The 14,041-nt window shown below is 39.8% G+C and overlaps 1 protein-coding gene across 1 annotated transcript in view; it reads right to left on the bottom strand.

Moving 5' to 3' along the window:
* DNAH6 (dynein axonemal heavy chain 6) overlaps nt 1–14,041 on the bottom strand; it is a 282,338-nt gene that overhangs the window by 115,215 nt on the left and 153,082 nt on the right. Inside the window, exons 42-45 of the mRNA XM_024999429.2 lie at nt 10,006–10,177; nt 8,945–9,091; nt 8,259–8,332; nt 5,883–6,037 (exon numbers count right to left, since the gene is read on the bottom strand). Coding sequence (XP_024855197.1) covers nt 5,883–6,037; nt 8,259–8,332; nt 8,945–9,091; nt 10,006–10,177 — 548 coding nt within the window. The remainder of the gene's footprint in view (nt 1–5,882; nt 6,038–8,258; nt 8,333–8,944; nt 9,092–10,005; nt 10,178–14,041) is intronic.

Consider the following 14,041-nt stretch of genomic DNA (forward strand, 5'->3'; position numbering starts at 1 on the left):
AGCTCTCACATCTGTACATGACTACTGGAAGAATCATAGCTTTGACTATACGGACCTTTGTTGGCAAAGTGATGTTTCTGCTTTTTAACATGCTGTCTAGGTTGGTCATAGCTTTTCTTCCACGGAGCAAGCCTCTTTTAATTTCATGGCTTATAGTAAGTGCTTCATAAACAAATTTATGTCTGTTGACTTGTATGTGTGTGTTTGCAAAAATGGACTTAAATTCTACACTACATTTTGTTTTGTGATTTTTTGATAAATAATGCTTTATGGACATTCTCATGCTAGTTATAATGGCAGAGTTGAGTAGGTGTGACAGGGACTATAGCAGAGCCTAAAATATTTACCATCTGGTTATTTACCAAAAAAAAAAAAAAAAGCATGGCTCCTTTCCTTACGAACTGCCAGCTAAAACTGATGCTTGCCATCTGGTTCTACAATAATGGAGTCACTTGTCACTGCAATTGCTGACCTTCAGCACACCCTGAAAGGAGTTCAGGGTGGAGATCAGGTGTTGCCCTAAAGGTCCGGGAGCGAGCGACGAGAATGAAAACAGAACACAAAATCTGGTGCAATGGGTCAGGGGACCTGCAGCCTCTATTGTACTGAGGTTGAGAGTCCACCGTGAGTCCAGCTTTTATTTCTAATTACAGACTACAAAACTTTCTTTGCTCTATCTTTCCCAAGACACTACCTCGACATAGTCCAGATCTCCTTGTTTATACCCCAGGTCGTTCCCTTCTAGGATAGTCTCAGGAGCAATCAGCAAGTGCGTAGGCAGTGTTCATGCCTAATGCTGACCCAGTGTTCCAAGGTCCATGCTCGAAGTCATACTCCCTTCTGGGTCTGGCCTTGGGGTTTGTAACAAGGAGATTATTCTTAAGAAAAACATGAAAGACAATCATTAACACAGTTTCTTGATATATGCTGTTTTTCCAGGTGCTATTTCTGTGGAATTTCTCAAGGCTGTGAAAGTACATTATTAGAAATTCCCACTACAATCAGGAACGAGGCACTCTGTGCTCTGGGAAAAACTGGTAGGACAGGGCTTAGATATCCATTTTCAGGAGATTTTATGAACTCAATTTCTTATATCTTCTCATATCTAGAAGAGCACTAAAATCATTAAAGGAGACATCTGCTCCTTGTGACTAGCAGCAGCCTTCTGTCTAAATGTGCGCCTGACTGCATGTATCCCCCTTCACTAAAATCACGTACATACTGACTTTCCCCTACCTCTCTGGAGCAGTTCCTTGGAGTTATCTGAGAGGCTGTCTGTGGGCTACGGTCCTCATTTTTCCCTAGATAAAACTTAATTTGCAACTCTCACAGTGTTTTTTTTTTTTTTTCCAGTTGACAGATCCTTTGCTAATTCCTCCCCCAAAGCAACTAAGACCCACAGGTACAATCTCCATTGCTATGTCTCTGTCACAACATACATCTAACAGAAGACATGTTAGATCATCTGTTTGCTTATATTTCCTCAGTTACCTCTGAGAGTATAAAATTGAGGGTTCAATGGATGTGTCCCAATGTTTTTATTTTTTCCCCATAATGCATCAGGGTGCTACAGTGGATAAATATTGAATATTATTAATATCTTGCATCATTTATGTTACTCTTTCCTTTTTTCCTTTACATTATAGTAATTTGTTACTTCCATTTGAGATTGAGAAAACAAATGACTTGTCCATCTGCTTCCTAGTGTTATTTTTTTCTGTCAACTTACATATCAATGGATAAAAACCTCCCTCCACTGAGAATCTTCCAAAATTACATTTTCTCTACTGTAGAGGCAAGAGATACATTTCCTAATTAGTTGTTTAATTTTATTATTACTTAAAATTTTTTTTTGGCCATGACACACAGCATTAGGAATCTTAGTTCCCAGACCAGGAATCAAACTTATGCTCCCTGCAGTGGATGCCTGGAGTCTTAAGCATACTGGACTGCCAGGGAAGTCCTGTTAATGGCTTTATAGAGATCCATTTGACCATCCTTGGAGTATGATGACAACTTTGGGGGCATGTAACTGCCTCTTGAGAAACCTGTATACAGGTCAGGAAGCAACAGTTCAAGCTGGACATGGAACAACAGATTGGTTCCAAATAGGAAAAGGAGTACATCAAGGCTGTATATTGTCACCCTGCTTATTTAACTTATATACAGAGTACATCATGAGAAACGCTGGGCTGGAAGAAGCACAAGCTGGAATCAAGATTGCTGGGAGAAATATCAATAACCTCAGATATGCAAATGACATCACCCTTATGGCAGAAAGTGAAGAGGAACTCAAAAGCCTCTTGATGAAAATGAAAGAGGAGAGTAAAAAAGTTGGCTTAAAGCTTAACATTGAGAAAACTAAGATCATGGCATCTGGTCCCATCACTTCATGGCAAATAGATGGGGAAACAGTGGAAACAGTGTCAGACTTTATTTTTGGGGGCTCCAAAATCACTGCAGATGGTGACTGCAGCCATGAAATTAAAAGATGCTTACTCCTTGGAAGGAAAGTTATGACCAAGCTAGATAGCATATTCAAAAGCAGAGACATTACTTTGCCAACAAAGGTCCGTCTAGTCAAGGCTATGGTTTTTCCAGTAGTCATGTATAGATGTGAGAGTTGGACTGTGAAGAAAGCTGAGCGCTGAAGAATTGAGGCTTTTGAACTGTGGTGTTGGACAAGACTCTTGAGAGTCCCTTGGACTACAAGGAGATCCAACCAGTCCATTCTAAAGGAGATGGATCCTGGGTGTTCTTTGGAAGGAGTGATACTAAAGCTGAAACTCCAGTACTTTGGCCACCTCATGCGAAGAGTTGACTCATTGGAAAAGACTCTGATGCTGGGAGGGATTGGGGCCAGGAGGAGAAGGGGACGACAGAGGATGAGATGGCTGGATGGCATCACTGACTCGATGGACATGAGTTTGAGTTGGTGATGGACCAACTCCCGGAGTTGGTGATGGACAGGGAGGCGTGGCGTGCTGTAATTCATGGGGTCTCAAAGAGTCGGACACGACTGAGCGACTGAACTGAACTGACTGAACGTATAAATTGTCTGATGCAAACTGCTCTTTGAAAGCACAGGCTCTGAAGTCAGTTCTAATTTTTTCTGAGTTGAGAAAGCTTTTATTCAGTTATTCAATGCAACAAAAGCCTAGAGTGTTAACAAATGGATATGTACTATCTGTTATATAACTGAAAATTTGGTATTTGCCCCCAAACTGCTTCCCACCATGGAAGCCCTGTTCATTGCTAATCAGCAGTAGGTGTTTGAAGGCTCTTATTTCCTCTAATTCCTAACTACCAGTCCTCTCTAGAGAAAACATCTACATCGTTATTCACATGGCAGTCCTTTTTGTCAGAAAACCAAATCTCCCCCATTCTACAAATGGTTTTTAATTTCCTTCTGTAATAATTTAAGCAAACTTTAAGTAGCCTGGTGATTCCCATTCATGAAAGTAAGAGAGGTTATAAATATAATTAAACCGACTTTTCCTATCATCTGGTCTGTTCTTCAGGAAGTTTCTCAGACCAGGATTCTGCTGTTAGTTTATTTTCTTTCAGGCTTAGGGATTGCCTGAGCCATGGGAATAAAAGTTGTTAGGAGAAAGCGTGTGGGTATTTTGGCAGGGGGCAGATGGGAAGCAAGTGGTATCTTGACAACCCAATGATAAACTATTGTGTTTTACAACCCTTGAGCTGTGATGAACATGAATCTTTGAATTAGAGTTAATTAAATGGCAGAAGTATGGGAAGCACAAAAGACTTGGCTTGCTTATGGTTATAGAAAAAAAATTCTGGAGATTTGTCAATCTTAATACAGTCCAACACTACAATATAGTTGACAAGGGAAACAAACGAAGCAATTGTTGTCTTCCATGGTAGTAGCCTATGGGCAATCTTGCCCTCACACACATTTTGCACAGCTTATTCCACAGAATGCTACATCAAATCTGGGTATCACATGTTAAGTGAAACATTGAAAAATGATAAAGGGCTCAGTACGTTGAAGACTGGAAATAATTGCTAGTAGGAAACAGTGAAAAGTCTGGCATAATTGTGCCTGGAGAAAGTGAAGCTAAGAGGAGCTTGGTAATGATTTTCAAGTATTTGGAGGAACTGTTATGAAAAAGAGTGGACCCATTTTGGGCCGAGGCATCTACCAGTGAAGCTAGAATCTAAGCACTGGTTACAATTCCTGTAGCCTATCACTGGCCAGCTAGAGGCTGTTGTTGTTCAGTCACTAAATTGTGTCTGACTCTTTGCACCCCATGTACTAAAGCTGGCCAGGCTCCTCTGTCCATGGAATTCTCCAGGCAAGAATACTGGAGTGGGCCATTTCCTTCTTGCCAGTTGCCATTTCCTTCTTCAGGGGATCTTCCCAACCCTCCTCCTGCATTGGCAGGCAGGTTCTCTTCCACTGAACCACCTGGGAAACCGGAAAGCACTGCTTATGATCCTTCAGCCTGCCACTCACCAGCAAGAGGGCGTGGGACAATGGACTTAACCTCTCTGTGACACAAAGTATTATCCAAAACTGGCTGCAGTAATGTTCCTGATTCTACTTGCTTTGACTCTACAAACAGGTAGAGTCTCTGATCCTGTCTTGTGAATCCGTATGAATCTTCGGCCTGATAGAGTATGGCAGAAGCAATGCTGAGTAACTCCCAAGGCTGTGTTGTGAAAGGCCATTTGCCTTCAGCCTGGTAGTCTTTTGGGGCACAAGCCTTTGGAGCCCTGAGTTACCGTGTAAGAAGTCCCAACACTCTCATGATGCCCATGCAGAGACAGTGGAGTCAACATGGAGGCAGAGAGTTCTAGGCGGAGTCTGACTGCAATTGTGTGAGAGATCCCAGGGGAGAATGGCTGGGACCCATGAGAAATAATGAAAAAAATGAAGCTACTAAGTATTACAGTGGATTATTATATAGCATCAGACCATTGGAACATTCTCTGAGCCTTATATTTAGAAAGATCATGATATTGAGCCACAGATAAGTGTTACCGAAGTTAAATGAGATATTCCATATCATGGTTTATAGTCACACTCAGTGCCATTGGTATCATTAATACTGCTCCAGAAGATGGAGTATCAGAAGTTACAGGGAGCAGATCTTAACTTACCTTTGAAGGGTCATTCAAACACTTAAAAAATTTTTTTATTGAAGTACAGTTGATTGACAATTTTGTGTTTATTTCTTCTGTAGAGCAAAGTGACTCAGTTATACACACACCTATATATTCTTCTCCATTATGGTTTGTCACAGGATGTTGAATATAAGTCCCTGTGCTATACAGTATAACCTTGTCATTTTAACATTTTTAACACATATTTACAATTTCAGAATTGTTCAATACGACAAGAGCCACTTCAAAAAGTTGTGTGCCCCAAGGACTGCAGATATTCAGACTCGATACCTAGACATTAGGGATGACCCTCACAGGATACCTGCAGTGGGTATGAGTCCGACTCATAAGCAGATGGAATCTATGGTCCTTGCATTTGACTTGTTTTGCTACAAACAAAGCAAAATCTCCTATTTCTTTAGGCATGCATGTTAAATCAGCCTGGCTACTCTGTATATTTCTGTAAACCACATTTAGGTTTTAAAAATTGTTTTGCAATGAGACAGGACATTTTCAAAACAAAAGCAATCTATTAATATTTTGCAAAAATAATGACTTTCGAGATTGCATACAAAGTTCATGCCATACATATTTTAAAGATATCAAAAATAACTTTTAAGTTATAGCAAGATTTGGTAATAGACCTTTGTCCATCTAGCAGTCAATTTTAAGAGTTTGTATAACTTAATCCGTACCTTTTAATATAAAAGAAAATGGATCAATGCATTATTGGGTACTTGATGGCACTTTACCTTGAAACATGCTCTATAGCATCCTGGAAGAACACCAGCTTTACTTCTTTGGGGTTTATAAGGTTATAATCATCAAGGTAGTCCTGTAGAACATTTGCGATTTTCTCCATATCAGGCATGTCATCATAAATCCGGTCAGATCTATCTGCTCCAAACTAGAAGACGATTTATTGGATAAGAACCAAGTTGGATCAATTCTGATGTATAAACATATATAATATACATAACCTTAGGAGGGGGTCATTATTTCTATTTCTATTTAATCATTTGTTTATATATGCTAGCAGGGCTGTAAAGTGAAGGAAATGGGATTAAAGCAACTCAGATATTCATGGTTAACTGAAAAATTAATTTAACTCAACCTCTTCGCTAAGAGTCAGATACAACTGAGTGACTTCACTTTCCCTTTTCCCTTTCATGCACTGGAGGAGGAAATGGCAACCCACTCCAGTGTTCTTGCCTGGAGAATCCCAGGGACGGGGGAGCCTTGGTGGGCTGCCGTCTATGGGGTTGCACAGAGTCGGACACGACTGAAGTGACTTAGCAGCAGCAGCTTCAAGTGAGACACTGGAATTTCAAATGATCTTTGCAATAAAATTCACACAAAAGTTCAGAAATAATTTAAAAAAATTTCTTACTTCTCTCTCATTTAACTTAACTCTGGTTTCATACTTTTGCTCCTAAGCTGTTGATATCAGAAAAGTGAAATGGTTGAAAATTAGGTTGGCAGACTGCTTATTAAAAAATCATGCTAGAACTATATGTAGTTTTTACATACTAGTCATTTGTTTAAATAAATCATTGAGAATGATATTCGGTACAAACTATAGGGCACTGAGTTCCTGTTTGGACCTATTGATAATTTATTGTCTTTGCCATAGCAACTGTCCTGGGGACATTTTCTTTTGAAATCTTTGACTAAAATACACATAGGCAATGGAAGAAGAGTCCAGCTGCTCTTTGCTTTGCTTCATTTTCCCATTTGATAATACCACCATTAGAAACACATAGGAAATATAATCACCACCTGAAAATAAGCTTTAAACTTTTAAAAAGAAATATTAAATATATATAGTGCATAGAATAAATTGTTTATTATTACCATTTTTTGTTGTCTAGGGTTACCAGAGTGGTGAGATATTGCATAAATATAATATAAAGATGAATCCATTCATTTGTTTAAAACACCACTGGTTGAGAGCCACTGCTGCAGCTCTGTGTAGGAAACAGGATTTAAGTTGAACTAAGCAGACATGGCCCTTGCTTTCGTAGAGACACTAGTAGTGTTGTGTGTGCCCAAGCAAGAGTCGTCTTGGTAAAACAAGATGGCTACCTGTCAACATAGGTACGGTAGTTAGTTAGATAGAAGTCTTTTAACCTAGACTAAGGTTATTCACCTATAAGAAGTATATTCTAGGTGGGTCTAGAAGGTAAAATTAGGGCCTACATGTAGATGTTATTAGGGGGGACAGACTTGAGGTACTTTAGTTCAGTCGCTCAGTTGTGTCCGACTCTTTGCGACCCCATGAATTGCAGCACACCAGGCCTCCCTGTCCATCACCAACTCCTGGAGTTTACCCAAACTCATGTCCATTGAGTTGGTGATGCCATCCAACCAACTCATCCTCTGTCATCCCCTTCTCCTCCTGCCCTCAATCTTTCCCAGCATCAGGGTGTTTTCAAATGAGTTAGCTCTTTGCATCAGGTGGCCAAAGTATTGGAGTTTCAGCTTCAACATCTATCCTTCCAATGAACACCCAGGATTGAAGCACTTAGTAAAAGGAAAATTTTGCTACTAATTAGAGCTACCCTGAAATGAAGAAGGCTAACTAACTAGCTAGCTAACTGCTAACTAATTAGCTTCTCATCACTGGAAATATCTTAGCAGAGTCTGAAGAGCTACATAGAATATGGTAAGAGAATTCCAGTTCTGAGTTAAGAGACTAAACTTCTTTGCTTCCTTTCAAATGGAATATCTGATAATTCAGTCTCTGAATCACTATTATCAAAATGAATATAACTAGATCAGAAGTCAGCAATCTTTTTCTCTCAAGAGCCATATAGTAAATATTTTAGGCTTTGCAGGTCATATAGTAACTGTTGCTAGTACTTCAGTCTGTTTGGTCATTAGAAAGCAACCAGATAAATAAGACAGAGTCAAATGGGTCTTGTGTTCCTATAGAACTTCATTTACAAAAATGAGTGGTGAGTGGATTTGGACTATGGACCATAGTTTGCTGACCATCCCCCACCCCTAGTCTAGGTCTTGAATCTTCACATGGGCAAAGCTCCTGTAGAATATGAACTTGAACTAGAAAACAGTAAATGTTTTATAAATTTCAAATGTAGTCAAGTCACTACAACACACTTACTTACCTTAATGAAATCTCCAAATATGATGGGCCTAGTCAAAAAATATTCCAGGCCTATAGCAATTCCAAAATGTTTGTCTATTCAAAAAATAAAATCAATTTTTAATATAATGATTAGCTTGAATGCAGGGTATTAATGGTAAGATACACACAATAACTACCTCTGGTACTTTACTTAGAAGCCTAATTAATCCTCATGAAACTGAGAGAAAGCCCATGTTAACACCACACCACTTTGGTTTGATTGATAATCTCTTGAATTTAAGATTATGAATATTTACTATTAATAATCATTTTTATTAAACAACAGATATGAATACATATTAATAAATAAATACTTTAGAAGTATCCTGGCTTCTTACCTGACAAAATGCTGTTTGTTTTCTACTTTCCCTCTTCTACTTAAAATTCTGTGCTGAATTAGGAATATTAATCCTTTCTGAATTTCAATAAAATGATTTTCATAATAATTCACATGTTGTTATATATGTGGGTCATCAAAGAAAAAACTTATACTAATGAATGATTACAATTTATTTTGCTCATTTTAGAAACCAAATTGTGTCTCCTTGGTCATCTAATGGCTAGGATTAGAAAACAAATTGTTTTTCTACTAAAACAATAAAAATAACCCCTGAAAAAACCTAAGTAAATAAAGAAGGATATATTGATATAAACATTGATATTTACTGGCCATCTCTGTCAAAATAGCATGGAAATAGTGCTTATCTTCATTATTAATCAAACGATCATGGAAGACTCTTTGACATTCATGGCAGAAGAGTCTGAAGATCTGTATTTCTTCTCTTATTGTTCCTGGGTCACACTGAAGAATACCTGTTTTTTCAGAAAAGGAGAAAAGAAAAACTCTACAATTGTGGAATATCTAGTGATAGTTTAATTAATGAGAAAATCCGTAAGTTCAACTTTATCCCACACTAAAGGAAATGGGTAGTTGGATATATACATATAGTCATTGTGACCTCATTTTTTGAAAGCAAAACTGGGGACACATTATCAGTGCAAATGAGGAGGGTAGCAGAGGGGGATATGGGGGCCTAAAGAGAACTATTATTATTATTTTTAATATCTTCGTAGCTTATTTTATTTTTAAAACAATTTTGGCCACACCACTGTGGCATGTAGAATCTTAGTTCCTTGACCAGGGATAGGACCCACATTCCCTGCACTGGAAGGCAGAGTCTTAACCATCGGACATTCAGGGAAGTCCCAAGAGAACTGTGTCTTTTAAGATGGGAGGTATTATAGCAGAATCGTATGCTGTTAGGGATGATCTGACAGAAGAAGTACTGACAACGCAGAAGAGAAGGGGGACACATAAAGCAAAATCCTAGAGTCAGCAGGAGGGTATGGGTTCAGTACCATGGAGGCTGTTGGCATATATTAGGGGCAGGGACAGCTGAACCACTGCAGTGGGAGAGAAGGCAGGGGCAGGGTGTCTGGGAGATTTGGAAGAGAAGCCCCTTCTGGTTTGATTCTATTTTTTTTTTCCTTCAGTGAAAAAGAAGACAGGCCACCAGCTGGGAGTGAGAAATGGGATGGTGGTTTGAGGAAAGTTGTGGAGCAGTCAGTGAAGGGTGGGGGTGGAGGGTGACTAAACCAGGGATACTGTAATGGAATTTCCAGGCAAATCTCAGACACCCATGTCCATACACTTTTACACAGGGATGTGTGGGTGAATGGAAATGGAAGGAGGGTGCAGGCCAGGGAACGAGAGTTCCATACACTACCTTGCACACATTTAGATAAATCCCTCAAGTTAAAGACGTAATGAGACTTGGCTGGTGTTGGCAGAAGATCAACACTCATCCTGTTGTAGATTTCAACTGAGGCTTCCACAATGTTGGATGCAGTTTGCTTTACAGCTGGTGTGAAGTCATTCAGGAAGCCGTTTAAGATGGCCTAGAATCAGAAATGTAACATAAGAGAGTTGGAATGTTTTTAACCAAAATTTATCTTTCAAATACTCCAGATCTGATCAAATTCCAGTGCAAGGACATGTGGGTGTTAAAAGTCTTCTTTTCTGGAGAAGGGGTGAAATAGGCATTTGGGCTTCCCTGCTGGCTCAGACAGTAAAGAATTCACCTGCAGTGCAGGAGACCTGGGTTTGATCCCTGGGTTGGGATGATCCACTGGAGAAGGGAATGGCTACCCACTCCAGTGGATTCTCTGGATTCTCTTGCCTGGAGAATCCAGAGACAGAGGAGTCTGGTGGGCTACAGTCCAGGGTCGCAAAGAGTTGGACACGACTGAGCAACTAACACTTTTCACAAATCAGGCACTTGGGATCAGCATATATGAATTACTGTCTATAAAAGAGATAAACAATAAAGTCCTACTGCAGTCCTATCTGCAGTAGGAAGATCCTCTGGAGAAGGAAATGGCAGCCCACTCCAGTATTCTTGCCTGGAAAATCTCATGGATGGAGGAACTTGGCAGGCTACAGTCCATGGGGTCACAAAGAGTTGGACACGACTGAGCAACTTCTCTTTCACTTTCACTGACTCAATGGACATGAGTTTGAGCAAACTCCGGGAGACAGTGAAGGACAGGGAAGCCTGGGGTGCTGCAGTTCATGGGTTGCAAATAGTAGGACATGACTTAGCGACTGAACAACAACAGTTGTATGTATACAAATATAGTATTTTACATATGAATATAGTTGTATATATGCAAGTACAGTTATATATATATAAAGTATATATTTATAATTACATATATGTTAGTTCATTTATCTGTATTATCTGTCTCTATGGTAGAAGATCTATGAGGACAGGGGTGGCATCTGTTTTGCTTAAAGTGATGTACCAACATCTGGTGCACGGTTGATACTCATCAAGTATTTCTTTAGTGAATGAATGAAGGGCTATTAAACTGATATTCATAAATTAAAACTATCAGGTGGCTATCGAGTTTACTGAGGATCACAGCTTGGTATTCTGTCCGAAGATCTGGCTTATATGACATGTTTGCCAACTTTTAAAAGTTTTACTGAGAATATTCATACAAGACAAAGACAGAATTTCCACAGTTTAAGGAAAGATGGATTTGTCATGAGGACATTAGTAATGTTTTATGGAGTTGATCATGGCTTTTAATCACTGCTGTTATATCTTTCTAATTAGAATTTACAACTAAGTTCAGGGACCTCCCTGATGGTTCAGTGGTTAAGACTCTGCATTTCCAGTGCAGGGGGTGTGGGTTTGATCCCTGGTCAGGGAACTAAGATCCCAGATGCCAAGTGGCCAAAAAAAAAAAAAAAAAAAGAATTTACATCTAATTTAGTGACATTATCAATTTAATCTGTTGTATGCTATCCAATTTACCTTCAGAATATATAGTGATGCATATTTTTGCACAAAAATTCCAGCAGATAAACAACTAAAATGTGTGTGAACCATGGTTCTTGATTCACCTACAACTGTACATAATCCAAATTATGACCCATTGTTAATGGGTATCTCCCTGCATATATGTGTTGTTTAACTAACTTAAAATAGACTCTCAAGAAAGTTGTGATATTACTGATTGTTTTAGAACTAAGAGACGATTAAAAACATAAATATAAGCATATTATATATTATATATGTGAAGAAGGCTGAGCGCCGAAGAATTGATGCTTTTGAACTGTGGTGTTGGAGAAGACTCTTGAGAGTCCCTTGGACTGCAAGGAGATCCAGCCAGTCCATTCTGAAGATCAGCCCTGGGATTTCTTTGGAAGGAATGATGCGAAAGCTGGAACTCCAGTACTTTGGCCACCTCATTCGAAGAGTTGACTCATTGGAAAAGACTCTGATGCTGGGAGGGATTGGGGGCAGGAGGAGAAGGGGACGACAGAGGATGAGATGGCTGGATGGCATCACTGACTCGATGGACGTGAGTCTGAGTGAACTCCGGGAGTTGGTGATGGACAGGGAGGCCTGGCGTGCTGCGATTCATGGGGTCGCAAAAAGTCGGACACGACTGAGTGACTGATCTGATCTGATCTGATACATATACTATGTAGACTCATAGGTTTCTTTTATGTAGTAAACATAAATCAGTTTATTTATGTTGCTATCAACAAATTTACTTTTACTTGTTGATTTTGCTTTTTTCAATTCTTGTTTATCCCCAAGTTCCTTCTCCTCCACACAAAGGACAGGAAAGGTGGACTGTGAACTCTTGAACTCTGCTTAGATGGGTTGTGATTAAAAAGAAAGCTTGGAATCCAAGTCCTTTCTTCTACAGATAAAATATGCAGTCCATTCTGGTAATGAGGAAAACACATGTTCCCATGTGAATACAGTCCAACTTAGTGGCCCCCAGAATCTCAATTTTGCTGCTTTGCATTTCCATTGTGGCCTTGGTTAGTGCGAGTTTTAAATACTAGCCTCTAGGTTACAGTAGGAAGAAGTAATTGCTGCTCATTTTCAGCTGTGACGTATTTGCTGCATGATGCTCCTGTAAGTGACATATTTCTGTGGATGTAACATTCCTACAGGCAGAGGCAGGAGGCTGAGGGTTCGGATCAATTTGATTTCCAGGAGCCCAGACTCTTATCTTCTTCCCACCCAAGAAAGCATTTTGGAGTGAGTTAAAAATGCCATTTTTGTTGTTGTTGTTGGGATAACTCTGAATTGCTTGAATTGATTAAAATGTAAAACAATTTACAAATTCAGTACTTTATCATCAGGCATAAGTTACTTGGGACATTCCCTCACCACTGATCATATCACAAGGGTGTGTTAGGACAGCATGGTTGTGAATCACTCATTTCAGACTAGAATATATACAGAAAGGTACTCAACAAAAAGAGGGGGTTAAAAAGTCTCCTGATACCTGTATTGGTCCCTGTTACCTGCTTCTTGTCACGTTTTTTACTTGTTGCTTAATTATGGGAGATAAGCTCCCATCCTCCCCTATTCTAAAGTACTCTCTAAAAGTTTTTCCAAATGTGGCATTTCTCACGTATCCTTTTGGCCTTAGATCCTAAACAGCTTATTGGAATGACTTCAAATTTATTAAAAATAATTTCCCACGGATGTAAGTTATTTCAATATGAAAACTACTTTCTATAAACTGTTGTGTATGTGCCGGGTCTGGTCCTTTCTCTCCTCTAAGAAGGCCCCATTGGAAGGAGAGGAAGATGCTGGTAAATGTAGAGGCTGGTTAATGCCAGGATCACTGCCTCTCTGACTCCTGGGCTATGGCCACCAAAGCCAGTTTCTCCTGACCAGTCACCTGTCTTAACTTACCTGGATGCTCACATTACCACTTCTGGCCTCTGTGACCACATTCACCAGTGTGTTTCTGATCCTCTCTGTCAATTTCACCCTGCAGGACTCGGCTCACCGGCTGTCTCCTCTAAGCATCTTTGCTATTAATAGTTGGCATGACATACTCGGCTTGGTCATGCTGCTTCAAGGTCTCTCATTGTTCTATTCAGAATAATGCCATGCACTTAATGAACACTTCTGTTGAGCATTTACAGGGCAGACACAGTTACTTACCCATTTTAAAGGATAAAGAAGTGGTCTCCTGGGAAAGTCTGTACAGATGGAAGAAATATCGGTGGTTGTTTCTCTTGGGAGGGTGGGGGCAGCAGGGGTGATGAATTCTGGGTTAGGTATGCTGCGCTTGAACTTGTTGGTTATTGGGGCTGGCATTTGCTGGGCAAGTGGACACAGACATGGCGGTCAGGGAGGAGATGAGCACCGAAGTGGGAGCTAGGTGGGGATGATATCTCCTGAGAGTCAAGGGCCCAGAATACAGCCTTCCTTAGAG

This window comes from Bos taurus, chromosome 11 (genome assembly GCF_002263795.3).
Source record: "Bos taurus isolate L1 Dominette 01449 registration number 42190680 breed Hereford chromosome 11, ARS-UCD2.0, whole genome shotgun sequence".
Taxonomy (NCBI): Eukaryota; Metazoa; Chordata; class Mammalia; order Artiodactyla; family Bovidae; genus Bos; species Bos taurus.